The sequence below is a fragment of the Phalangium opilio genome, unplaced genomic scaffold (genome assembly GCF_054372755.1).
Source record: "Phalangium opilio isolate 3A_F unplaced genomic scaffold, DU_Popi_V2 ptg000209l_1, whole genome shotgun sequence".
Classification (NCBI taxonomy): domain Eukaryota; kingdom Metazoa; phylum Arthropoda; class Arachnida; order Opiliones; family Phalangiidae; genus Phalangium; species Phalangium opilio.
Genome location: NW_028324217.1, coordinates 9,185,744 through 9,210,724, shown reverse-complemented (window position 1 = coordinate 9,210,724; position 24,981 = coordinate 9,185,744). Strand labels below are relative to the sequence as shown.

Genomic DNA, 24,981 nt, shown 5'->3' with positions numbered 1-24,981 from the left:
CTAACCATAAATTTCTGCCTTTTCCAAAATATCGCTGACTAACCATAAATTTCCGCCTTTTCCAAAATACTGCTGATAACCATAAATTTCCGCCTTTTCCAAAATATTTTTGACTAACCACAAATTTCCGCCTTTTCCAAAATATCGCTGACTAACCATAAATTTCCCCCTTTTCCAAAGTATTGCTGACTAACCATAAATTTCCGCCTTTTCCAGAATATCGCTGACTAACCATAAATTGCCGCCTTTTCCAAAATATTTTTGACTAACCACAAATTTCCGCCTTTTCCAAAATATCGCTGACTAACCATAAATTTCCCCCTTTTCCAAAATATTGCTGACTAACCATAAATTTCCGCCTTTTCCAAAATATCGCTGACTAACATAAAATTTCCGCCTATTCCAAAATATTGCTGACTAACCATAAAATGCCGCCTTTTCCAAAATATTGGAATTTTGGAAATAAGTTAAAACAAAATCAGTAGTTTACTTCTTTTGGTTTAGGAACATTGTTTGCAATACCTTTCACTCTTATGAATTATACTTTTGCATTATTATTAAAGATAATCTTTGGATTTGGGCTTCCGTTTACCTTTACTTCAAAATGCCTATTATCTGGGGGATTTTCAATAAAATGATCCTTTCGGTAGGATTTTGTTGAACAGTTTTCCTTTTGGGGGATTTTGTCCTGGACGTTTTCTCTGGGGGGATTTTGTACAAACGCGTCTAAAATCGGGGGGGAAAAGTCTTGGCAAATCCAAAATAGGGGGATTTTGTCCGGGGGGATTATGTCCAGGGGGATTATGTACGAGACCCCCTTTTCTCGAAGCAACTCACGGTACTTTTAAGACCACTGTAACTTCGTGATGGGTATAGGTAAAAGTCTGAAATTTTGCTTGCCGCGAGGACTGTCAATCCTAGCAATAATTTCCAAATTTCAAGTTCCTACCCTTTATACTTTTCGAAATATCGCAGGTGAAATTTACCTTATTTTGTCACTCACTCACTCACTCACCGATCATCAAAATTCTAAGGTACTTCTAGGGTAGATAGAAACTTAAAATTCAGGATTTTGTTTTCATTTATTTTATAAAGCACAGAGAAATTAAAACATCCCAAAATTTTTATAAAATTGTTCTTTAGTTCTTTTTTTTAAAACTAGATGGCGCTGTCGTCTTTTCAACAGAAATAGTGTGTGTTCTTGTTGAAAGGACGTAAAGGTCGTAACTGATGCTACATTCTTATATTAGGATATAGCGTACTATCTTTTTTGTATATTCTCTAGGGGTCGAAAGGGGTAATTCAGCGTAAATATGGACAAGCGTTAGCAATTATATTGGCAAACGAAGTACAACGAGAGGGTCTTGTTTTAATACAACTACCGAAGTATAACGAGAGGGTCTACAAAAAGAAGTGAGATCCTATGAAAAACATTAACATGTACAAAAATGGGCCAAGCCTCGCCTCGTGTCCTTTCCGCCGTAAAACGTTCTGAGATCCCATGTAGAGCCAAGTCTGCCTTTTTGTTCTTATTCAATCGCCAATTGAACAATTATGTTATAAATTAAGTCCTTTTCCTAATTAACAACCAATATTCTTTGACTCTATCATTATTATACATCTTTGTTCGTATCAAAAATATCGTGACTTGGCAATCGCATGTAACTACCTATATAAACGTGTACATAGGGGTGTGCATGACTCATCTTATAAACTTGTACATATACACTCGTCCATAAACGATTTAGTGAACATCCCTTCGATTATTTTAAAATCGGCGACGATTTAGTGAATATCCCCTCGAAGAGGCTATTCAGAAACCTTTCATAGTGTTTAGATAGTTTTAAATACATGAAAAGGTGCAAATTTTAACCTATTTACTTACAAGCTTAAAGGCCGTCTTCCAACAAAAGGGTTCTAACTGAAAACCGAGCATCGAGACTAACAATGGAGCGACATTGGAGGAGAGAAAGAGGGAGATAGAAACGCGCTTTATAAAATCCGCCGAAAAATGGGAAAATAGAGGGGTAGTAAAACAATTTTCGGTACGTTCAGTTTTAGGACGCACATCCTTTGCGCATGGGGGGATTGACCTCCTCGCCTTATCGCTGTCTTCCCCTACGTCAACTATGCGCGAGAAAGCAGCGCTCAGGCGCCGCGGTGTACCGTAGAATTACCCCAGTTTTCACCACGCATGGATCACGGCTGCCTATACTGATTCTATCTCCGTCTTTCTCTCCTCTTTGGAGCGACCGTGCCGATTTTCGAATCCCCGCTGGGGCAAAAGTTGAAAGGGTTCTAACTATCTGAAAGACATGCTATGTGGTTCTAGCGAACTGAAGATGAACAGTAGAGAATTTCATTCAGAGAAAAGCAAAAATTTGGGAGGAAAAAGGATTTCCATTGTTTATCTTCTGTTCGCTAGAACCACATATAGCACGGCTTTCAGTTAGTTAGAACCCTTCCAACTTTTGCCACAGCGGGGTTTCGAAAATCGGCACGGTTGCGCCATTGTTAGTCTCGATGCTCGGTTTTCAGTTCGCTAGAACCCTTTTCGTTAGAAGTCGGCCTTTAACGCGTCAACTTTTGAAACTTTAAATTATTATATAAGATTACAAGCTAATGATCTAACACCAATCTGCAGGTGTTTGGCAGAACGGCTCTTTATCGCTTTCATAGATAAGACACGATGACGACTTTAATGTATAATGTAAATATGTCGTGAAAGCAAGAACTTCAATTTCTAGTAGCAAAAGTGTTTAATAGTTGCCGTTATTGAATAATGTGATATAGTATTTTTTATTCAGTGTAATATTAAACACATTTACCAGTTGTTAACCTTGTTGAACTGAATTTTCAAAGGTATTTCTTTATGACCATTCCATGTAGTATGGAAGAATAAAGGGGAGGAAATAAGGGCGCTCTTCCTCTACCTATCCGATAGACCAACAGCTCTACCACCCACAAGTGAGGGTATATCCTGGTAAATATTCAAGAGCGCTGCAAGGTTCGTTTTTCACGTGATTACATTTTAACACGCTGTTAACAATAGATTTCTAACTGACTCCAGGGAGGAGAGAGGCGAGAGGGAGTAATAAAGTGAATAGGCGGGTTGGTTTCACTTCGTGGCTAAACTCGTCTCTCTCCGGCGCTGGCTCAGTCACTCGCAGCGGTGTCCACGCGCATGCGTCAAATTTAAAAACCGGCTTTGATCTGGAGTGGTAGCTGGCGGTATGGGAACCGACGCCACTCGCGCGTGCGCGTTAGCTAGAAACGAGAGAGAAAGAGATAAAAATTCCTACCCTCCCTTTTCCCCCCTTCCATTTATGATTTATATTACTGCTTCTTCAACTAATGTTCAACACTACCTCTCACCTCTCTCCCACCTGCTGACTCTACCCTTCCGCTGTGGGAGGTTGGCATCAAAACCGGGTAAAGCCGCCCCTATTTTTCGTCTCCTTTCCATTTTCCTCCCTGCACGTAGAATGGCTTTACTTAAAGTTACATATTAATTTGATAATAACTTCAGCAATGAATGTGGCTGTGGCAATTCCCGAACCGTAGAAAAATAGAACAAAAGGTCCGTATGTTTCATTGATTGTCAGTGCTGAAAGGCTTTTCCTCGGTTTTTTCCAAACCACTCTCGAAATGTAGAAATTGTTTTTCATATACAAGTAATCCGCGAATTTTGTCTCGGCGGCCACCATCGTTCTGAAAACAGAAAGATTAATGGACTAGATTTAATTATCTATCAAATCGAGAATGGCGGTTTTTCAAAACAAAGCTACACATTCCTTACGCAAGAGTAAGTTGCTCAATATATTCGGGGCACCTTTTCGATTCGCTACTGACAGGAAAGACGAACAGTAGATTATTGATTCGCTCTGCGTTAAAGTAAAAGACTAGCTTTCTGAAGTCAGAGTCGGCTTTCAGAGGAATTGACATAAGATTGTCAAGGTAATACTGTGGTATAAGGAATCCAGCTCTTCCCAAATACACATCCAGGTAATTGTCAGCGTCTAAGGCGTCTATTACATCCGTATATTCAACTCTGGAAGTCAGAGATAATTCTGGTTGCCTTTCCATGATGGATTTTTCCTATTATTACATTGCGATTATCACTATTCTTAACAAGTAACCCTAAGAAAAAATTAAGTATTAGCTAGGTGTGGTTGGGGTGGTGAGGGCGTGTTAGTTTCGTATGTGCAGTCACATACGAAATATAATACAATATGTAATGTAGTACAGTCACAGTATTAATGTTTTCTAACTTCCTAAGGTAATATTCGAGATTACCCAATAGTTACACTGTTAAAAAAAATGGAACTGTTTGAAACCTTTAGAGGTGTTTAAAAGCACCATTCGAGAGGATGTCAATACGCACCTTTCAAAACGGTGCGAAAAAATACCTTCTCTGAAGGTGCTTTTTAAATCCCGTTAGGTGTTTTAATCGCTTTGAATAGAGGTGTATATTAATACCAGAAAAAGTGTTTATAAACCCTTAAAAAAAGGTCTTTTTGAGACTAATTTGGTGTTTTTAAATTCCAATGACGTTGGTGCTTTTTAATTCCTGTTAGGTTTAAAACAAAACCCTTAATAGAGGTTTATAATTACACCAGAAAGGTGTCTATAGACTCTGTAGAAGGTGTTTTTTGAAATTTATTTTTTCAAAACACATGAGTTACCATAGATTTGTCGCTCAAAATCTGCTGGATCAGTGGATTAAGGGTAAACGTTTTTTCTGCTGTAAGCCTTATTCAACTGTGTAAGAATTGGTATGCGTGTGAAATGGTTACGTTTAACCTTTACTGTATATCCTCAATAGTTCTATTTAAGGACCTGATTCAAATGTGTATTTAATTTTCGGCTCACTGTGAACCGTCAAGACCTCAAAGACACAAGAATTCAAGGAACCAATCCGAACAACGCATACCAAAATATTTAAAAGTAACATTCAGTGTAACTAGGAAAGTTTAATTTCATGTTTACACTGTATATTAATGTAGTAAAGCTGAGTTAAAAAGTAAACACCAAATTTGATATATTAATATAAAAGATCTTCTTGGAATATGGAAATGAAACAGAGCTTTATAGCTACAAAACAACATAAAGAATCGTTATGCCGAAACATACTTAACAAATTTTCATTTAATATTCTACAATAAGAAAATGTTATAGTTTTGTAAGAAATCTTTTCACCCTACTCGCTTTATATTAACTATGAGATGCGTGTAGTGTTTCAACTCAGATGCAATCTTCATTACTCGTTCTATATAAACTTTCACTTGTGTTGTTCCGAAGAAAGAAAATTATCTTAAATATTTAAATAAATATAAATGATATTAATTTTTTTAATCGTCAGTATTTTACCTTAATTCTAGTTAAGTGGTTTTAAGAACCGTTATTCTTAAAATGATTTTAAACATATCTATTATTGACGTTTGACTTCTAGCGTAAACTGTTTTCACAATTTGTGGAAAGTAAGGGTAAATAAGGCGATTGATTCAAAATTGGTAGGAATAACCGCTATTGCGTGAACCTTTGGTCTAAGCCCTGAAATTGGGAGGCTAGTCGTTTCTCGTAACCCGATCGCGCGTACATCTTAATCCCAACGATGATAATGGAGTAGAAGCCAACGTTTCAGGTTGGCGTGTATGTGGTATACACTGAAGACTATATGATGGTGTTGTCAGAAGACAATAAATACAGATTAGCGTGTATGTGGTATATACCATTAGAAATACAAGTGCGGCGATAGCGTAATGAAGTAGAAGTTTTACCTCTCCGAGTGACGATGACGTCACGGAGAGGTTTTGTACTGGACGTGTCTGTGTGTCTGTCTGTCACCGCGTTCGCAGTTGGCAAATCTAACCAAACGTGTTCGTCATTTCCAAACAGCTTTCGCAGTATACAGAAATTCGGAAAATGTTTCTTCGTTGCTATATCCATCTTATTTAACGTCAATTATTAACTATCCGTTTCTCCTTCACCTGCTGTCTAACAACCAATTGTTTCACCCAATTCCAACCGGTATTTAATGGTTTCTAACAACACCATGCACTAGTCTTTGGTGTACTCCACATACGCCACACGTGAGACATGAGAAACGTCTAGCCTCCTAATGGCAGAGCTTCCACCAAAGGTTCACGCAATTGCGCATTTCTTATCTCTTAGTGTGAATCAATCACCTTATATACCCAAAATTTACAAAAGTTCTGATATAGGTGTTTCCTAGAAGTATAACTTTATAGATAGCTATGTTTAAGATTATTTTAGGAATTAAGTTTCTTAAACCGACCTAACTATAATTATCGAAAAATACTGACAATTAAAATAATTCATATCACTTATATTTATTTAATTATTTAAGACTCCTGTTTAAGATAAACTTCTTTCTTTGGAATGACAAAATTGAGAGTATATATAGAACGAGTAATGAAGATTGCATCTGAATCGAGACACAACACGCATATCAAAGTTAATATAAAGCGAGTAGGATGATAAGATCTCTTACAAAACGATTACATTTTCTTTTTGCAGAATATAAAATGGAAATATTTTAAATATTTTTCGGCATTACGATTCTTTTAGTAGTTGTGTAGCTATAAAGCTTTGTTTCATCTCAGACACACAGATACGTCCAGTGTAATTTCTCTCCGTGACGTCATCGTCACTCTGAGAGATAAAAACCTGTGTCAAGGGGAAATTCAAGTGATTTTTTACGAATTACTCTAATTCCAAGACATTCCAGCATATTTAACTCTTCGAGAATTATTTTGCAATGATTGAAAAATCAAAATAAGTATAAATTCTCTCAAATATTAGAATAAGCTAGTCCTAAGAAATATAAAATAATTTTGATTTTTAAAATCTTTGGGATATTTTTAGGATGCTTCACTATGCAGGTAGAATTAGAAGATTATTTCCCTCTAAGCTCATATCAATAACCTTTCACTTAAAAAATACCATATCAGCTAAAAATGTGTAAAGTAAAGCCCAAAGGTGTTTATTCGCACCATTCGAACAGATTTATATTAATAACACTATTTCCGTTTAAAAAAATATTAACTAAGTTTCAATTAACACCTAAAGGTGTGTCTACGTGCCTGTGAATCACCATTTCCTTAAAAAATACCTTAAAAGAGTCAACTAGCACCTTTTTTCGGAGGAAACACCATTTCAGTTAAAAAACACTCAAAAAAGAGTTTATAAACACCTCAAGGTATTTCTGAACACCCATGAAACACCTTTTTTTCTAACAGTGTAGGGTGTATTCAGGTCTTACCACACTTAGCTAATAAGGTCTTTTCGTCTATCTAACCTTCACACACAAACCACAAACATACACACTCACAGTTCATAATCGTAAGAGTCTATCACACTCGTAGCCTGAAACCAAGAATTTATTTACTATAAGAATGCCTAAGTCTACTCTTACGCCGGTGTTAGTGGACAATAAAGCCCCACCCCTTTCATGTCTGTCATTGCTCTGCGCTTTCCTATTGGATCCCGCGGGGATAGGTCATACAGACGCGATTGACGTATTCCGAATAGAGAAAGAAAACGTCTAGCAAAGTAAGCAGAAAATGGAGGCTGCCAGCGGTGCTGAAACGGTTAGGGAATGGTTTTTAATTGCCATTAACAAGTTAGTTAAAGGTTTTGAACCTAACTTAATGGATTTTGAATACGTGTCTCTACGCGAAAATCGTCCGTTCTATAATTGTTTCTAAACCGAATCAAGTGTACTATACTTATGATTTCGTGAGTTCCAAAAACCAAACCAAGGCTTAACGAAAAGGTGAAAGAGATAGATGGTGGAAGACATAGAGTAAGATAAAATATTAAGTCCCGCCTTGGTTTTCAGCCTCCCCCCCACCCATGAGGGGGGATTGTCGACTATCACGCGCGCACCGGACGCCTTTTTAGCCCTTCTTATAGTAAATTCCTTCTTGCTGAAACCAAGAACGGATTCAGGATACCATAAGAACGTTGAAACAAGCCAATGCTGGCACCATGAAGTCATACTTTTCATAATATGAGGGAGGGAAGGGCCTATATTTTTGGGAATTTTCTAGCGCCCTCTAGAGTCTAGATTATCATTCATTTATTTCGCGTTTCCGTTTCCGGACGGAAAATGGAGTCTCCCAGGTCTAGGAGTGTCGGGATCAGTGTAAAGAACAAAACGGTTAAAATAATTAATGATGAAGTGATATATTTAAAAAAAATAGACCATAAAGAAGTTATTAAGAATGTAGAATTTCTATTAGAGAGCCAGATTTATCTGGATCAAAGTCAATTCAACAAATTTCTCAAACTTTGGCGTAAAACGCCAAGGCTTAAGGTGACAAATTCTGAATTATGTGATATTAGCCACTTTGAATGTTTAGTTATTTGCCTCTGGAAGACTTTAATTGATTTATATGAAAGTTCCTATGACGAAAAAAAGGCTTCCGATGTCAATAACCTGCACCTTAGATCTTCATGGCGCGAATTAATAATGTCAGACATTGAATCCAGCGTTTATCTTCATGAAAATGAAGAGGTGACTGAAAATCAATGCAAAGCTTCTGAAAGGAGGGAGCAATTAAATTCCATGTGGCTAATGAGCCTGGAAATGAATGATGCCCCCATATCAAAGGTAATATTGCATTAATATTAATAAACATTTCTTAAACTGCCAGATTATAGTGAGCTCTTAACTTTTGAATTTAGAATATGCTAGACGACTTTGCGATAGTGGTTAATGCTGTAGCCAAAGGGATATTTTCTACCCTTATATTGTGCCTGAGCTTAATAGAAACTTCACATGATGGTAGTGGAGTGGCCACTGAAAGTTGCACCGCAGAAATCTCCACAAATGTTCCTGACCAGTCTTTGGATTCTCGACTAATTCAGTTAGGGGGAGCCTCTCTAAAAAGTATTCATGCTCTATCAAAGAATCTACTTAGGAAAAATATCAAACAAAGAACTCAAGCAAGAAACCATTTGATGCTAGTCAGAGCATTTTCAATGACACAAAGTGAAAAACTTTGTCATCTTCCCCAAAGCCTACGACTAAGAGACAAAGGTTTCCTATATTTCTTGAAAAAGGTTTTTGACCCATTTCTGAGGGCTGTTGATTCCAAAATAAAGGAGAATATGAACAAAGGAAAACTTTTAATATTAGGATCAAAAGTAGCAGCTGTATCGTGCCCAAAAGTGAAGTATGACAACGATTTAGAGGCTCAGTTTATGAAAATAGCTGACAGTATTACTGGCGAAAATTCTCACAAGAAAACATTCTATCGAATGTTTATTTCCAAACTTGTAAATGCAAGATTTAATGATTTCCTTTTTGCGTCTTATTCAGAAAAAACCCCAAAGGGAGGTTTTCTGTTGCGAGACAAGTTGGGAACAATGTCAATAAAAAAATCTAGTAAAAAAATAAAAAAGGGAAAGGCTGTGCAAAAAACAAATGAAGTGTTAGTGATCACATCAAAAAATGCTGATTCCTGTGCTAAAAAAGTTATTGAAGGTGCAAAGCCAACTATACCAGGTCAGTCTGAATTCATTGAAGCCAAAGAGGAAGTTCCTAGTAAACAAGTTATTTCTGAACCAGAAAAGCCAACCGTACCAAGTGAGGCTGCTCATAAGAAAGACATGAACAAAGTTCCTATTAAAAAAAATAAGCAGAGAGCTCCTCGTAGAAAATGTGCAGTCAGAAGTCAAGAAACTCAGGAAGTAAATCAAGCCTCTACTAAAATGGTCCAAAATAAGGGAAGAGTGAAATCTCCAGCTAAAAGAGAACATGCCACCGTAGTGTCTAAAATTCGCACACCACCGCCTTACAAACCTAAATCAAAGAGATTAACAACAAAGCCTAAGAAATTAGATGATTATTATCATTAGAAAATGTGATAGCCTTAATTCTTGTGATAAACTATGGTTCCTCTGTTACTAAAATTTTAATGTGATCAAAAGCTTGTGATAAATTCTTGTGATACATATGAAAATAAAAGTCATTTTTGTTTCAAAGTAAAAATTAGTTTATTCATTAACTTTGCATAATTTTAAGAAACACAATTTTTGTCGGGAGTCAAGGGCTAAATTTAAGTTTTCGCCTTCTAACTCTTTTAAGTTTTGATTTTGCCACTGAAATGTGACAGCCCCGGTAATTGTCGTGTGTAAATTTCTGACCTTGTACCTCAATTTTCATAATGTTCGTTCTTTGCGCCGAAATATAGTTAGAGCCTGTGAGCTTTCCCCCCGAAACTTCTCTAAACTGCCCGAACAAACTTTCAATGGCACTACCATTTACCCTTCCTGGTATGATGCAATTATTTGGATGCTCTGTCAAAAAGTCTTGGGCCAACTCTTTAAAGCCAAAAACCATGACTCTCAGAAGGTCCCATGTTTGCCAGGACAGAAACACTCTTTGTTGAGGAGAATTGAGGTTTATATCAGGAAATGTGTCCAGTACGTCATTTAACCAATTCTCAAAAAAGCTGAATCCTTCACTTATAGAGGATAGTACTTCATGTTTTAAGTTGTCCATCCGGACCCGTTTAAGAATTCCTTCTTCGAAGATTTTATTGCAACTAAGGAGATATTCTCGGGTAGCAATAATTTCGTCTTGATGTGGAGGAGCAGGCTTATCATCAGGGTATGCAATCTCGTATAAGGCCACTAACATTTCCTCCTGTTGCATGATCTTTGACGGTGCTACATTTAATCGTGTCCAAGTATCCCTATCGATATAGCTCTTGTAAAGTTTGCGAACTCTTTTCGCCTTGTTCTCATTAGACCTTTTGAGGTCTTCATCATAGACGTGGCGCACCGCGTTCCATCCAAATTCCACTCCACAAAATTGAAAACCTTTTGTACCCAGAGGTCTCGATGCGTAAAGTGCTGAAACCATGCTCTTCAATTCATGGGATGGGCATATGATCCATGACAATCTTCGGAATGGCCAACATGGATGCTTAAACGACGCGGTTATACTGTGATCTCTTGATCCATCTTCCCTTGTAGCAAAACTAAATGAGCCTCGCTGTTTTAAGGTATGCTTAATTAAAGACAGGTTCGAGCTGGCGCCATCGCAAACTAGTGCTCTGGTCTTAAACCCATAGGAATGAAATGCATCTAACACGTCTAATAGGATGGCATAAAGAATGGGGTGCTTTATCGAGCCACTGGAAGTAACATATGGGCCAACAATATCAAATTTATATGACAGGTCACGCCACAGGAATTGAAGAATGTAATCTGTTGGGGCTGGCATATCATCTTCCACCATTTTGTAAACATCAATGAGCGATTCATATTCTTTGGGATCCAGTGCTAAGCCCGTTAATTCATTATTCTTGGCATTCCAGTGAACTTTTGTTATACAGTGGACTTCATCGAAGATGAGTATTCCTTCACCGAGTGGTTTGCGTAGTCCCTTTTCAACTTGTTCTGCTTGTATTTCTTCATATTTTGATTTTTGTTCTGCTAAATAATCAAAGTTTATTCCTGGTTTTTGTAGTTTGGCTCTTGTGAAATCTTTTAGAGAATCCTCGCAGGGAAGCTGTAGAATTTTGAAACTCCTTAGAGCTCGATATGCGGCAGGACTTCTAATATATATTGCCAATGCTATTCTGTACGTAATCATTGACCAAATGTTGCTAGTTTTCCCAGTTTCTAGTAGACCAATAATAAACATAATTATTAAGTACTCAGTTGGAACAAGTCTTAAAAAAGTCTTACCATTCCTTATTTGATCTTTAAAAAAATCTCCCATCTGTTCTTGGTGCACACGATCTCTGTCTCCCTTCCATGCTTCTCTTAGCTTTTTGGAAACGTTCCCGTTGTTACTTCCTTCAATAGCCTCAGTTAATTGGTTTGGAAAATCTCTCTCAATTATTTCCACAATTTTCGAAAGTTCTTTGCTTTGGTTTTCATTTAAAGGTACTTTCAGTTTTTCTAATTTCTGTTGAAGCTGTTTATTCCTTTTTAAAAGCCATTTCTTTTCTCTTCTTAAATTCTGAAATCTCTTCTTACGAGTACGAGGTGTCAGTGTTGATATTTTAACTCTCGAAGACACATCATATTTTGGCCTTTTCAAATTATTACTTTCGATGTCAATAGTACCTTTTCGTTTGACATATCCCTTTAAATTGCTCACATATTTTTGGCATTCTTGGCACTTTGTACTACTTTTGTTTTGGTTAGGCTTAATGAATGAACAATTTTCGGACTCATATCTCAGGAATGGTGATGTTCTTTTGACCAAAGTGGAACTATTAACCCTTACGTCACCATTTATAAATGCTTCCTCCGGTGATAAACCTTCACACACACGGCAATTTCCTTTTGCTGATACCTTATTCAGTAGTGGAAGTAGTTTTTCCGACACAAGAAATCCTTCCTGTGTCCATTTGATAACTTCAGGTACAAAATCTTTTTCTATGCTGAGTACTTGAAAACTGGCCCGCAATGATGAACCGCTGATAGTAATTCTAAATGGGTTTAGAACAACGTTTTGCTCACTCATTTCAAGAAAAGACGGATGTGATATAGCTGCGTAACTGTGGTCTTTATCAACTGAATAATTCGGTAAATCATTAAGACTTTACAAAATTGTTAAAATATTTGAAAAAGGGTCAAAATTTATTTTACCTTGTATATCAGTGCTAAGCCTTGCAATTTGAGGGAAAAATACGTGGTCGTTTCTAGTAATGACAACCGCAAAACTGCCTTCTTTGACATTATAACTCAAGCTAGTATTTAAGTCCGTTAGTTCAGAGGTCTCAATTGTGGTTTTTATAATTAATTCGACTAATTTAGGAGTTAGTTTAACACCATCGTTTAGATTTTGAGATGGAAAGCCATCCACGGGCACCTCCATTTTGAAATGTTAGAAAAAGGTCAGTCTTTGACCTTATACCCCACCGATGGCGCTAAAAACGGATTTTAAGGCGTTGCCCAGAAGGAAGGCGGGAACTGTTTTCGAAAGAAGTATGACTTCACGGTACCAGGGGATAATGCTACCATTCAACGTTCTTATGGTATCCTGAATCCGTTCTTGCTGAAACTGAATCTCTCATTCTAGCTACCTTGCCGGAGTAAAGAGAAAGTATTTTAATTTGAAACGCTTTTCAACCAATCGGCTTCGCCACAGCTGTCCATCAAATTAAACCAAAATTTGAGGGTTGCCGCATTATAACAGGGTGAATTCTTTGACGATACCAATGTTGTTTCTTTCTCAATCTTCCAAGAGCTGGAAGACGATCTTTTCTAAACAAGGGTCCCGATTAACATGTTTTACGTCCGTCCGAAGTCAGGAAAAATACTGTAAACGCATATCATAGCGCTAATGTACTTTTTTTCACAATTCTTTCACATTACGAGCTTCAATGCGGTAGCGGATCTTGTCTTAATCGGTTCCTAGCCACACTTGGTTATGGCGTACCCCGGCCACAAACAAACAAACAGACATACACACACAAGTCATCAGCGCAAAGCTAGGTCTGGTTACATAACCACATCAAGCAAAAATAAAACTTATCTTACCCATTCCTTAAAAAACCCGGCGGCGTTATCTGTTGGGCTAAATCGAATTTTTGCGTTGGTGTATTTGCTGAAACTTTCCAGACTGTCGATGAGGACGTTTTCGGTTGAGTACAGTTCCGTTTTCAAGGAGCATCCCATGAATATTGATATGATTAAAATAGCTATCAACCATGAACCCACTGTGATCCTCCACGAAATACATTTTGGAACCCGAATAATCGCTGGAATTTAATTTTTTTAAAAGTATTGCACGGGTAAGAGCAGTTCCCGAAATTGCAACCGTGGTTCCAAGAAAAAACAACCAAAGGTCATTTAACCTCACCTAGTCCTATTGGGGTTAAAATAACCTAACCTAACCTTACCAGACTTAACACTATTGTAATTCAAATAACCAAACGTAACGTTACCTGACCAAATACTATTGGGGTTCAAATAACCAAACCTACACCATGATACACGACTATAGTTTTTCACGTCCCCGTTAACTGTTCTGCTACTCACGGAACTGCTGTAATGGTACACACCGTTTAAAAGAACTGCTGTAATGGTACACACCGTTTAAGAGAACTGCTGTAATGGGTCAAACTGCGTTTTCGGGAAACCGCTTTTTAGCGAACATCTCATATGAGGGCTTCCCGTATACATAGAGGAAAGTCAAGAATCACGATCGTTAAGTACTTACGCTCAAAGAAAAATGTGAAAATGAAATCCCAGGTGAAATTACAATAATTTCGAACTAGCAGACGAATAGTTGTTCGCTCTTGACGTCTTCCCTGACCCTTGTTAGTAACGAATTCGGAAAGCTTCGCCAGGAACGGTAGAACGACGATGGTCGAAACAAGTAGGTATGAAACCTGAACAATAAATTTCATGTTTCGAAAGTATTCGCGAACTTTATGTTCTCTTTCGGCGAAAAAATTGTTTCGAAAATCATATTGTACCGTATTGTCGAGTGTCAAGAAGGACATGGAATATTTTTCAACTTCAGCTGGTGGCCCAGTCAATAAGAGAAGCTCTGACGTCAAGACCACCGGTGAATAGTACCAAAACTCGTCCTTCGCAATGTCCGAAAGCTCCACGGGATATAGGGCACCCAACACATTCTGAAGTAACCAATTGTATTTATTCCCTTACACAAAATCGAAGCGTGAGCCAGCTTTAGTGGTTGAGGTTGCACTTCACAACCTAGTAACCTTTTTTATCTCTCCGAGTGACGATGACGTCACGGAGAGGTATTACACTGGATGTGTCTGTGTGTTTGTCACCTCGTTCATAGTTGACAAATCGGGGTAAACGTGTTCGCAGAAAGCAATTTTTTTCTTCTACTCACATCGTAAGGATTATGAAGCACGCGGCGATCGACTAGGGCTACGAGAAACGTCTAGCCTCCCAATGGCAGGGTTTCCACCAAAGGTTCACGCAATTCGGATTTTCTTACCATTTATAGTGAATCAATCGCCTAATACCCTAAATTTCTAAAAATTGTTAAAGAAGCAGACGCTTGAATTCAAACGTCAACAATAGCTATGTTTAAAATGATTTTAGGAATAAAGTTTTTTAAACGATTTAACTTGAATTAAGGTATAATTAATGACGATTAAAATAACTAATATCAATTACATTTATTTCATTATTGAAAATAAATCCTCTTAATTGCATCTCGACCCGGAGAGGTTTATTTTGGTTTCCCAACTTGTTTTACTAGCTCTCACTGCGATATCGCATAAGACGAATTGGATTATTGTTGCGAATTTTTTACCTGAATTGGTACGATGGAGGTTACATTTGCAGTCAGCTCAGCATATGGAATAGGAACGTACTCCAATCTAAGAATTTTACAGATTTATTTTATTTGTATTTTCAGAAGCTCGTAAAACTCCAGGTTTCTTCAATACACCGTTCTTAAATTAATGTAATCAATGTAAACCCCTTACTTTATGTTAAATAATTTGAAGTAAAACTCGTCCAGTAACTTGAACAATTGCAATATTGACTCTAGAGCTAGAAGTTCCTAAGAGGCAATATTATTTTATTTTAGTATCTTGATTGCTAATTTGAGTGATTTTATATTACCTCGCATACTACAAACGGAACACTCACACATTTCGCTGCTCTGAAAGAAATTATTAACTTAGAAATACTTCAGGAATAAACTATTCTTGTATATTGTTTATTTATAGACTAACTAGTTAAGTTACCAGGTATTACCCAACTTGCCCGGTTGTCTTAAAGGGAGGGTGAAGTGGAAAATCAAGTGATTTATTAATCGATTCTTCTACTAATTATAAGACCAGTCTGCATAATGAAACACCCAGGAAATATCTCCGAATGATTTTAAAATAAGTTTGAGATTTTATGTATAATTTGAATCGTTGCTTACGTTAATCAAGGCCTGTGCGCGGCGCCGATTTTTATTTTGGCAAATTTAAGTTGCCAAATTATCTCACCCGAGGCGCTATTAGCTGGACCTAAATAATTTGAAATGTTCAATTCCTCGTGCTTGGTATTTGAAATGTTCATTTTCTCGCGCATAGAATTTTAAATACTCATTTTCGCGCGCGTTTCGGTCCAGCTATCAATGAAATCTCGCGGTAAAATAGGGAGAAAATAAGAAGTCGCGTTTCTTAAAAGTCGATCCCTTCGAAGCCACCGCGCACAGGCCTTGATTAACGTAGGCAACGTTTGAATTAAGGACCTCCGGCCTAGCGCATAACGCCCTGCCTCCTTGTTAACAAAATTCTCGTGGCACGCTCCATGCCAAATGAAATTTATCGCGAGATTTGATAAAATTTGGGCGTGATGTGACAATTGTGGCGCGAGATGTAGAGCATGCAACTAGAATTTTGTTAAAAGGAAATCAGGGCGTTTTGCGAATGGTCAGAGGTCCTTATTTCAAATTATCCTTAAATCTGAACCTAATTTGAATTTTAAAATCATTCGGAGATATTTCTTGAATGTTTCACTATATATGCAGATTAGTCTTATAATTAGTGGAAGAATCGGTAAAAAATCACTTGATTTTTCACTTCACCGTCTCTTTAAGCCAGGACATAAAATCATGAAGAGTGTTCTATCTACGTTGACACTTAACATTAAATAGATTTGACCCCCACCCCTATGAAATATCTGCTAGATTCTGACGTTTTTACAACTTTAACTTCAATAAAAACTATGTTTAATTAATGGGCAAATGATATAGCTAAAATGTTACAGATCTTAAATTGGATATTCTGTACAGAGATCACTGGTAGGGGTTCGAGGGCCCATGCCATGTGCAAATCATCAAAATCACTTATATAAATATTTTAATGGTGTTACTGATTTCACCCCTGGAAGTTGGTCAACGGATTGGCGACACACATAAAACGATTCTCAAATTGATTGGGATTCAACACGGGTTTTATGTCAGGATACAAACTGGTACAAGATATGTTTTAAAGAATCAGTATTTATTAGGGACTAGCTGTTACCCGCGGCGTCGCTCGCGTGTAATAAGAACTTCCATAAAAATGCTATAAAGAATGGGTAGATTTTACTGGTGACTAATATTTTTGTAGCACCTTAGGAGCGAAGGCATTCAGCGTTGCCCGTCAGCCCGTCGGGACATTTTTTATTACTTTTCACGCGGACATTATTCCGTAAAGAAGGGTTTTTAAATTTCTGGCTGCCATTTGAAAAGATGCCAACAAATCGAACCCGAAAGACCATTCAGCCCGTCTATAGGTTAAAGGAAAGCAGTGAACTAAATATTTGCGAAATCGGTTGAAACGCGCGGACTTTGTTGAATAGAGAAGATTTTTTACATTTCTGGGCGCCATTTATTAAGATGGCGTCGGATTGGAAAAATATTTCTTGGTACGTGCCTACTACATATGAGTAACGTTCTTGCAAATTTTCAGCCTTCTAGTGCAAGCGGTTTGGGCTGGGCGTTGATTATTAGTCAGTTTGTCAGTCAGTCAGGACTTTGATTTATATAAATATAGATAGAGGAAATTTAAATTTGGATCAAGGTGCAGTAAACATAAACGGGTGGGGAGGATTTAATGTTTAACCAAATAGAGAAAAATTAAAAAAAAAAATTTAAATAAAAAAACGTTGCACACAAGTTTTAGTTTGTAAATAAACCTAATTGTAACGAATTCCATGAAGTAGCAGTTTCTTATTTAAAACAACAAAGATAGAAGAACTTCGGTAGCAATTGTGATCGTGCATATAGAGCAAACAACCAAACAAACCACTTTCTCAAGGAACTTCTATTACTTGTATTTGTAGAAGAGATTTTCGCTGTTATAAACTTTGGTGAAATTCATCCCAAATAAATTCTCACAATTCATGGCTTCTCAGTTTTCAAAGATCGATTGTTATACGAAAAAATAAGACCTTGATATAACCAATTTTTCTTGTTACTTTCAAACAAAACAACGAATGAAAACGTAACTGTACTGACGTATTCCAACTACAAACCCCAAGTTGTGGCGAAAAGTCTCATTTTCCAGTTACGGAGTTTTAACCACCGTGTGTTATCAATACTAAAATATTTAATAAAGTGCACCTGTAAGATGATAAATATTGTAAATGCCTGCATTAATGTAGGGTCTTTCATTTAAAAGCATATACTTACCGTTTTACTTTAGAGGAATAGTTTTGCGCGTGGATCGAAAGCCTATTTTACGGTCTTTGCTTATGAGCCTTAATTATATGCTAGACTTGGCTCATTTTAATAGTCATTATAAAGCATTTACATTCTCATAAGTTCATAAGATATGTTCCATAAGTTTGTCACTGGGTACTGAGAGCTTGTCATGAAGTGACGTAGGTAAAACGTCATAGATTCTCGTGTTGAGGAGCTGTCAAAGGCTTAGTACAAACTAAATAGGAAAATGAACAGCAAAACCGAGTGTAGTCAATTCTCGCTTGTCGTTCTCGAACTAGTAAGTCTTTAGCATTACGAAGTATAGGAAGGGTCATAATTATGGAACATATCTTATAAACTTATGATATTTTTAACAAACATTTTCATATCGATCGTGCCGAAGAGCGAGACTCATCAAGTATCGCGAGCTTTGATTAAACTAGGTTTTCTGGCGTCAAGGGCTAAGGTGCTTATCGATTATTACCAAAAGTCCAGAACAACTATGAACAACGTTTACCACAACAGTTAACATTTCAATTTTATTTAAGTTTAGAAAATATGTTCGATAGTCAAAGCGCGACAAGCATTGTTCACTTGGAGAGGTAAAAACCAAGGGCAAGATTGCCTCCTAACTTCAGTGATTTAAAAAACAAGGACGACCCAAGGGCTCGTAATAGCAGCCACATCGTACCATACTTAACAGGAGTACAGAAAATATGAGTAAATAGCCCCTCGATGCGCTACTTTTTTAAAATTTTTACTGATTTTTTTACTTCAGTGAGGATGCGCATCCTTTAACAGTGGTAAAACCAAATACCCATTAAAAGAAGTACAGATATCAGAGTGAATAGCCCCTCGATGCGTTTCATTTTGTTCGTGTATTTTTCAATGAATGTTTAAAGAACTTGATAGATTACAGATCCGTGGTTCAGCGTTTCAGTCTCGCATTTTCAAAACTGTTAAGAGGCAATTTCGAAAAAACTACCTCTTTGTGTAAAGTTTGTGAAAACCTCGCTCTCCACGTAGCTATAGAAGAGGGTCTTATAAACGTATTTAGGTTTATTAGCCCAGGACTTTTAGGGTTTGACCTAGAACATTTGAACATAAAGATGAAAATTGGTACATGTGTTATTTTCGACCCAACAAAAAATATACTAAAAGTCCCCTGCTGTAGAGCGCGAGCTTTAGCCGCCATCTTGGAAAATGGCCGCCGGGAATGCCAGCTACAATGTATTCCACATTCTTCTTCAAAAATTATGAAAATAGGTACACATTATGACTGAGACCACATGAGCATCATAGAAAAATTTTGCAACTCAGTGTTTGATAGTTCCGTCGCCATATTGGAAAATGGCCGCCGTGAATGTTAGGTACAGTATATTTCACCATGTTGTTGGAAAATGATGAAAATTAAAAGATATTATAATCAATGCTGTGTAAACCTCATAGTAAAATACTGAAGCCATTCATCAGATAGTTTGGCCGCCATGTTGGAAAATGGCCCCTGGGAATGTCATTTAGATACAGTATCTTCTTCAAAAATTATGAAAATCGGTAATAATTATGTTGAAGACCGTCTAAACATCATAATTGAATATTGAAGACGTGCTACTTATAGTTTGGGCGCCATCTTGGAAAATGACTGTGTGAAATACTAAATATACTTCAAACATATAAATCTTTTCGAAATTCCTAGATTGAGTAGATGATTTTCATTAACGTAATAAACACCAAAAAATAGCCATCTCCAAACCGATAATATCGACGCCATCTTTAAAAATGGCCACTGGAAAATTATAACCCTAAATTCTGAGAGAAAGAAAAGTTATTCAAAGCTGTAATTCTCAAAACATGTTCATTAGGGTATATAATTTCATATGGGGGTTTATACATTCTCGTGTTGTTAAAGATTAGATTTAAGACAAATCTCTAACAGTTCGTTCATATTCATCTCGTCAGCCTGAATTTATTTCACAATAATTGCATGTCCGAGGCCTTGATTAGGCGCAGCACCTAGCTGGGGCTCATCATATTCCAAATTGAACCTGCGGAAACGCCGTCAAGGCACACGGGATCGGCCAGCGGACCCGACAAACGCCCCTTGAGCAGATGAAAGAAGCTGGACACCGTCAGCGGCGAGCCCAGCCAGAAGGTGGTTGGTGACAGGGAAGGATTAAGGCAACAGGAGGCTCGAGGGGACGGAGGATTTCCCTCCAAGCACATCAGTGCCACACGACCGAAACAATGTATCCGCGACCCTCAGAGGGTTGCCAATAGCGGGTTGAGCCAATTAAGGCAACACCTGGGCGGGGGCAAAGCGGCCGCGCAAAACCTTCAGCGAACGGGGCAAGGAACGGTCTGAACCAAGAGCGAACCCAAGCAACTCCCGAACCGGCACACCGAACTCGGGCCCCCTCCGCCACAAGAAAGCCTTTTGCTCTGATCCATCACAGCTAGTACAGCGACAATGTCCACGCAATGCTGAGAAACTAATTTGGATCGTCTACATCCACAGTTCTTTACACAAGAGACTCCGCAGTAACCTTTGGTCTTGAGTGGCGTGAATGGGACTTAGGATTCGGGATCGCGAACCCATCCCCATTCTTCGCGCTTTAAATAGTTTCCTAGCCATTGTAGGAGCGGAATGTATTGGTTCTTTTGCTACACTATGACACCCGAATATAAAAGTTTTCAGTCTTAAATCTGAAACCAAACCACACCAAGAAGAGAATGTCAAATCGAGACATTTGAGAAAAAAGGTTCAGAGAACAATTTTTTCATTTACATGCTGTAACTGGATGTGGTTATGATAAGGCGGGGTTTAAAGTAATGACAGATAATCAACATCTTACAAGTACATTGAGAGTTCTTAATGAAAAGTCAACAAGAGCTAGGAAACGATTTAATCCCGAACAGTGGGGATGGGTTCGCTATCGCTAAACTCAAAGACCCATTCACACCACTCTGATTCCTGCTTCAGATATAGCTTTGCTTTTCTTTGTTTCAGATTTTAGGATAGTAATCTTTCAGTGACCATTTTTAAAGATGGGGTCGAAAACTTAGACTTGGAAATAGTTATTTTTATGGTGTTTAATACGTTCATGAAAATCATCTACTCAGTAAAGAAATATCGAAAAAATTTATATATCTGTAATATATTTGGCATTTCACGCAGTCATTTTCCAAGATGGCGTCCAAACAATCAGCATCAGCAGCACGTCTTCAATATTCAAGTATGATGTTTAGACGGCCTTCAACAATACATCTACCAATTTTCATAGTTTTTGAAAAGTATACTGTATCTAAATCAAGGGGGGCGCATGCTAAGAACGAGTTTTTGAGATTTTTTGGATCGCGCCTGGAGAGAAATTTTTTCCATGGAGGTGACGTCAAACGTGGGCCAAGTTCGTATAGACTCGCATTTTTTGGGAGGCTTATTTTTCCAAGAACATGTCTGTCAGATGCATAATAAGAAAATACTGGTTTAGTTCTTCATAGTCGAGGTTTGTCGAGAAAAATACACACTATTCTTCATAATATGATGTCACTAAATTTAATACGGATTTAAATAAAACGGGTATATACGGATTAAGGAACATCATTCTCACTGTATAACTAAGAAGAAGAAAATGTGAAGGAAGAATAGGATTTTATAGGAGAAAATTGTGTTTTTACAGGTCAATATAGGAATAAAAATTCTCAAATATAATACTATTTTGGCTTAAACTACGTAGAAAAATCTCAAAAAAATATATAAATTGTACTTTACTTTGAAAAGAGGAACTTAATTAAAATAATAATTAATTAAATAATTTAGGACAGGTTAAAAAATATAGGGTTTAAGGGAATTATAATATTCAAAAATTAGGTATTTTTCTCAAAGATGGAAGATGAATGTTCCAAGTATCACTAATCACTTATTTATTAATTTTAAACAAATTGAAATTACAGTCATTTCCTTAAAATAGAAACGTTTAAGAGTTTAACCAAAAATTTATAATCATCACATAGATTTTTATCAATTTTGAACATCACATACATTTTTATCAATTTTGAACATCACATACATTTTTATCAATTTTGAACATCACATACATTTTTATCAATTTTGAACATCACATACATTTTTATCAATTTTGAACATCACATAGATTTTTATCAATTTTGAACATCACATACATTTTTATCAATTTTGAACATCACATACATTTTTATCAATTTTGAACATCACATACATTTTTATCAATTTTGAACATCACATACATTTTTATCAATTTTGAACATCACATAGATTTTTATCAATTTTAAAGTGTAGCTTATACAAATGAAAAATAATCACAGTAATTTATCATTTCTATCGACTTGTTTTACCCGTTTTTCAAAATAAGAAAAATAACTCATGTTAATATTTTTTTAATTTTTTTAGCTCTTGCTCTATTTTTTTCTTTTAATTCTTCTTGGTGTAATTGATTTAAATAGTTCATCCTTATGATAGTTCTCATTCGTATATATGAATGAATAACATCAGAGGGATATAAACACGCTCCATCTCTCATGATTTTCTCAACAACAGATTGAACTATTCCCCTTTCATTACTTAAACCCTTATTAACCATTTCATTTTCGTGTGCCACAAGAAAAAAAGATTCATAGATCTTAGCTTCATTTAAAAATTCCGTACTTGGTTTCACTAAGTGGTTAAGAGACAGTTGCGAAACCCATGATGGTAAACTGTAATTGTGCTCAAATGTAAAATTACTTTCGCATTTCAGATCTAAATCGGGATATTTCTCATAGTATTTCCTAGCTACCCAACCAGATAGATATTCCATTCCCCCTTCTTCAAACTCTCCAATTTCTTTTGGTTTTGATGATTGTAAGCAACCCAATTTAATACTCTTTTTGGGGGGTGATGCGCAAGGGTTTAAGTTCTCATTTTCACTTGTTTCAAGAATATCAATGCGTGACAGAGTTTTGTCAGAATTTGTTTCCATTATGGATTGACATTCTGGCATATTTTGACTAGGAACCGCTGTTTTCTTTAAATACTTGCGGGTTTTAATTTTGAGAAGTTCAGCTTTAAGCCTATTGTCTTCATAATCATCGGCAGTGAAATGATCTGAACATATTCTTTGAGTTTTGAAATTTGAAACTGAACACGAACATTTTAGGAGCCAAAGATTTTGAACATTTTCATCCTATGGAAAACAATGATAAGATACGCCTTTACTTTTCGTTTTTGCAATTCCATTTTTACATCCTGGCACGCAGCAGCACATTCCAGGCATAATAATAGTTTTATCACAGTCACCTTTGCAAAAATAAATAAATAAATTAATTAAATTACTATATTACCTGATATTATCAAAAGAAAGAAATAACATAAACTGTTTGCGTTTACTTGATCGTGCATTAAAGATAGATTATACTGTACATTCTGCTGTTAAATTCACGAGTAGCTAAAAGTGCGCCTCTTTTTAGGATAGATAGAAACTAAAATAACAATATTTTGAAAAAGGTGGCAATAAACAAGCTAACTAGCAATTATTTAGAAAATGTAGCAATATATTGAAGTAAAACATACAATTTTGGAAAAGGGGGAAATTTATTCAGTTGATTTAACTTGATAATAACAAAACGGCGCACATTTAGCCGCTCATTTAAATTCCAGTGGCAAAATTCAAGAATAGCCCCTGCTCTTCCAAACTTAATAAATCATATACCAAATGAAAGCTTACGCCTTCCTCAAACCTAACCTAAAATTTATGATTTAAGGTAATTTTTTACTAATTTTAACAAAATTCATTCCGCGTAAATTATTTTATTTTTACATAATTTACACAAAGGTTAGGTTTGGTTTGGTTTGGTTAAGTGCGGCGCCGCTGCGCGTATTATCACAGCGAGTCCCGGCAAAGCCTTTGGCACTGCTATATATATAATTAGTTTTTTAATGTTAATTATTGTTTGCGCTCACTATAATGGTGTGCAATGAATAGAGGAAGCGTAAGCTTTCATTTGGTATATGATTTATTAAGTTTGGAAGAGCAGGGGCAATTCTTACGGTTTTGTCTACCCTATCAGCAGAGTACATTATAACCCCCTCTTCGGATTATAAACATTCTCGATAACCTTAGTTTTAATAATGGTATATTTGAAACATAAAATGAACTTACCGCTGAGAAATTAAAAAAAAACCATACACAAATGGCGGGCCTTGTCTTGTCGGCAACCGTTCGACTCTTCAACCCTCGGCCAAACGAAAAATAAAGCTTCAGCTTCGGGGACTCGGGGAGAGAGGGAAAGAGAACGCGACTCTTGTTGCTTGCCCACGTTTGACGTCATAAATCGGGAAATGAAGTCTATCCACCCCCCCTTCGTAAAACCAGGATTTTGCTGTTTTTAAAGAAGCGGGAATGCTCCAACCTAATAGTGTATTTTTCTAGAGTAACCTTGTATCTAAATGACATTCCCGGCGGCCATTTTCCAACATGGCGGTCAAAATATCTCATGAATGGCTTCAATATTTTACTATGAGGTTCACACAGCTTTCATTATAATATCTATAACATAAGTTTTCATAATTTTCCAACAACATAATGAAATAAACTGTACCTAGCATTCACGGCGGCCATTTTCCAGTATGGCGACCAAACTATCAAACACAGAGCTGTAAAATTTTTCTATGATGCTCATGTGGTCTCAGTCATAATGTGTACCAGTTTTCATAATTTTTGAAGAAGAATGTGGAATACATTGATGCTGGCATTCCCGGCGGCCATTTTCCAAGATGGCGGCGAAAGCTCGCACTCTACAGC

General features: G+C 36.8%; 5 protein-coding genes across 7 annotated transcripts; 1 reads left to right on the top strand and 4 right to left on the bottom strand.

The window, feature by feature from the left end:
- Positions 1-1,953: 1,953 nt before the first annotated feature.
- LOC149618997 (uncharacterized) lies at positions 1,954-13,317 on the bottom strand. Of its 2 annotated transcripts, XM_089855700.1 has the most exons (3): positions 13,077-13,317; positions 3,800-4,098; positions 1,954-3,711 (listed from the first exon to the last, which is right to left on the bottom strand). In XM_089855700.1, exons 2-3 carry the CDS (start codon positions 4,084-4,086, stop codon positions 3,492-3,494), a joined length of 507 nt encoding a protein of 168 aa, XP_089711826.1. In that variant the 5' UTR covers positions 4,087-4,098; positions 13,077-13,317; the 3' UTR covers positions 1,954-3,491. The 2 variants fall into 2 exon arrangements, with proteins under 2 accessions (XP_089711826.1, XP_089711827.1); XM_089855701.1 differs by lacking the exon at positions 13,077-13,317 and having other exon boundaries at positions 3,800-4,289.
- Positions 7,981-10,021, top strand: LOC149618999 (uncharacterized). 2 transcript variants are annotated; one of them, XM_089855699.1, is made up of 3 exons: positions 7,982-8,638; positions 8,713-9,535; positions 9,599-10,021. In XM_089855699.1, the coding sequence occupies exons 1-3, from the start codon at positions 8,135-8,137 to the stop codon at positions 9,886-9,888; spliced, it is 1,617 nt and encodes a 538-aa protein (XP_089711825.1). In that variant the 5' UTR covers positions 7,982-8,134; the 3' UTR covers positions 9,889-10,021. The 2 variants fall into 2 exon arrangements, with proteins under 2 accessions (XP_089711824.1, XP_089711825.1); XM_089855698.1 differs by having other exon boundaries at positions 7,981-8,638; positions 8,713-10,021.
- On the bottom strand, positions 10,002-13,049 carry LOC149618998 (uncharacterized). Its single transcript, XM_089855697.1, has 3 exons — positions 12,640-13,049; positions 11,728-12,564; positions 10,002-11,661 (listed from the first exon to the last, which is right to left on the bottom strand). Exons 1-3 carry the CDS (start codon positions 12,866-12,868, stop codon positions 10,076-10,078), a joined length of 2,652 nt encoding a protein of 883 aa, XP_089711823.1. The 5' UTR covers positions 12,869-13,049; the 3' UTR covers positions 10,002-10,075.
- A 130-nt stretch (positions 13,318-13,447) lies between the features above and the next one.
- Positions 13,448-15,058, bottom strand: LOC149618996 (uncharacterized). Its single transcript, XM_089855595.1, has 3 exons — positions 14,475-15,058; positions 14,216-14,387; positions 13,448-13,754 (listed from the first exon to the last, which is right to left on the bottom strand). Exons 1-3 carry the CDS (start codon positions 14,499-14,501, stop codon positions 13,525-13,527), a joined length of 429 nt encoding a protein of 142 aa, XP_089711721.1. The 5' UTR covers positions 14,502-15,058; the 3' UTR covers positions 13,448-13,524.
- Positions 15,059-22,035: 6,977 nt separating this feature from the next.
- Positions 22,036-24,613, bottom strand: LOC149618995 (uncharacterized). The gene is made up of 2 exons (XM_089854789.1): positions 24,340-24,613; positions 22,036-23,477 (listed from the first exon to the last, which is right to left on the bottom strand). Exon 2 carries the CDS (start codon positions 23,179-23,181, stop codon positions 22,564-22,566), a length of 618 nt encoding a protein of 205 aa, XP_089710915.1. The 5' UTR covers positions 23,182-23,477; positions 24,340-24,613; the 3' UTR covers positions 22,036-22,563.
- Between the last annotated feature and the right edge of the window lie 368 nt (positions 24,614-24,981).

Coding starts and splice junctions, on each gene's coding strand:
- LOC149618999 (XM_089855698.1), top strand. CDS start 8,135: ATGGAGTCTCCCAGGTCTAGGAGTGTCGGGATCAGTGTAAAGAACAAA. Junction 8,639..8,712: donor ATGATGCCCCCATATCAAAG/GTAATATTGCAT, acceptor TTTTGAATTTAG/AATATGCTAGACGACTTTGC.
- LOC149618997 (XM_089855700.1), bottom strand. CDS start 4,086: ATGGAAAGGCAACCAGAATTATCTCTGACTTCCAGAGTTGAATATACG. Junction 3,712..3,799: donor ATTGAGCAACTTACTCTTGC/GTAAGGAATGTG, acceptor TTCTGTTTTCAG/AACGATGGTGGCCGCCGAGA.
- LOC149618998 (XM_089855697.1), bottom strand. CDS start 12,868: ATGGAGGTGCCCGTGGATGGCTTTCCATCTCAAAATCTAAACGATGGT. Junction 12,565..12,639: donor GCTTAGCACTGATATACAAG/GTAAAATAAATT, acceptor CGAATTATTCAG/TTGATAAAGACCACAGTTAC. Junction 11,662..11,727: donor TAAAGATCAAATAAGGAATG/GTAAGACTTTTT, acceptor TTGGTCTACTAG/AAACTGGGAAAACTAGCAAC.
- LOC149618996 (XM_089855595.1), bottom strand. CDS start 14,501: ATGTCCTTCTTGACACTCGACAATACG. Junction 14,388..14,474: donor TCTTGACACTCGACAATACG/GTACAATATGAT, acceptor TTTATTGTTCAG/GTTTCATACCTACTTGTTTC. Junction 13,755..14,215: donor TTTCACATTTTTCTTTGAGC/GTAAGTACTTAA, acceptor ATTAAATTCCAG/CGATTATTCGGGTTCCAAAA.
- LOC149618995 (XM_089854789.1), bottom strand. CDS start 23,181: ATGCCAGAATGTCAATCCATAATGGAAACAAATTCTGACAAAACTCTG.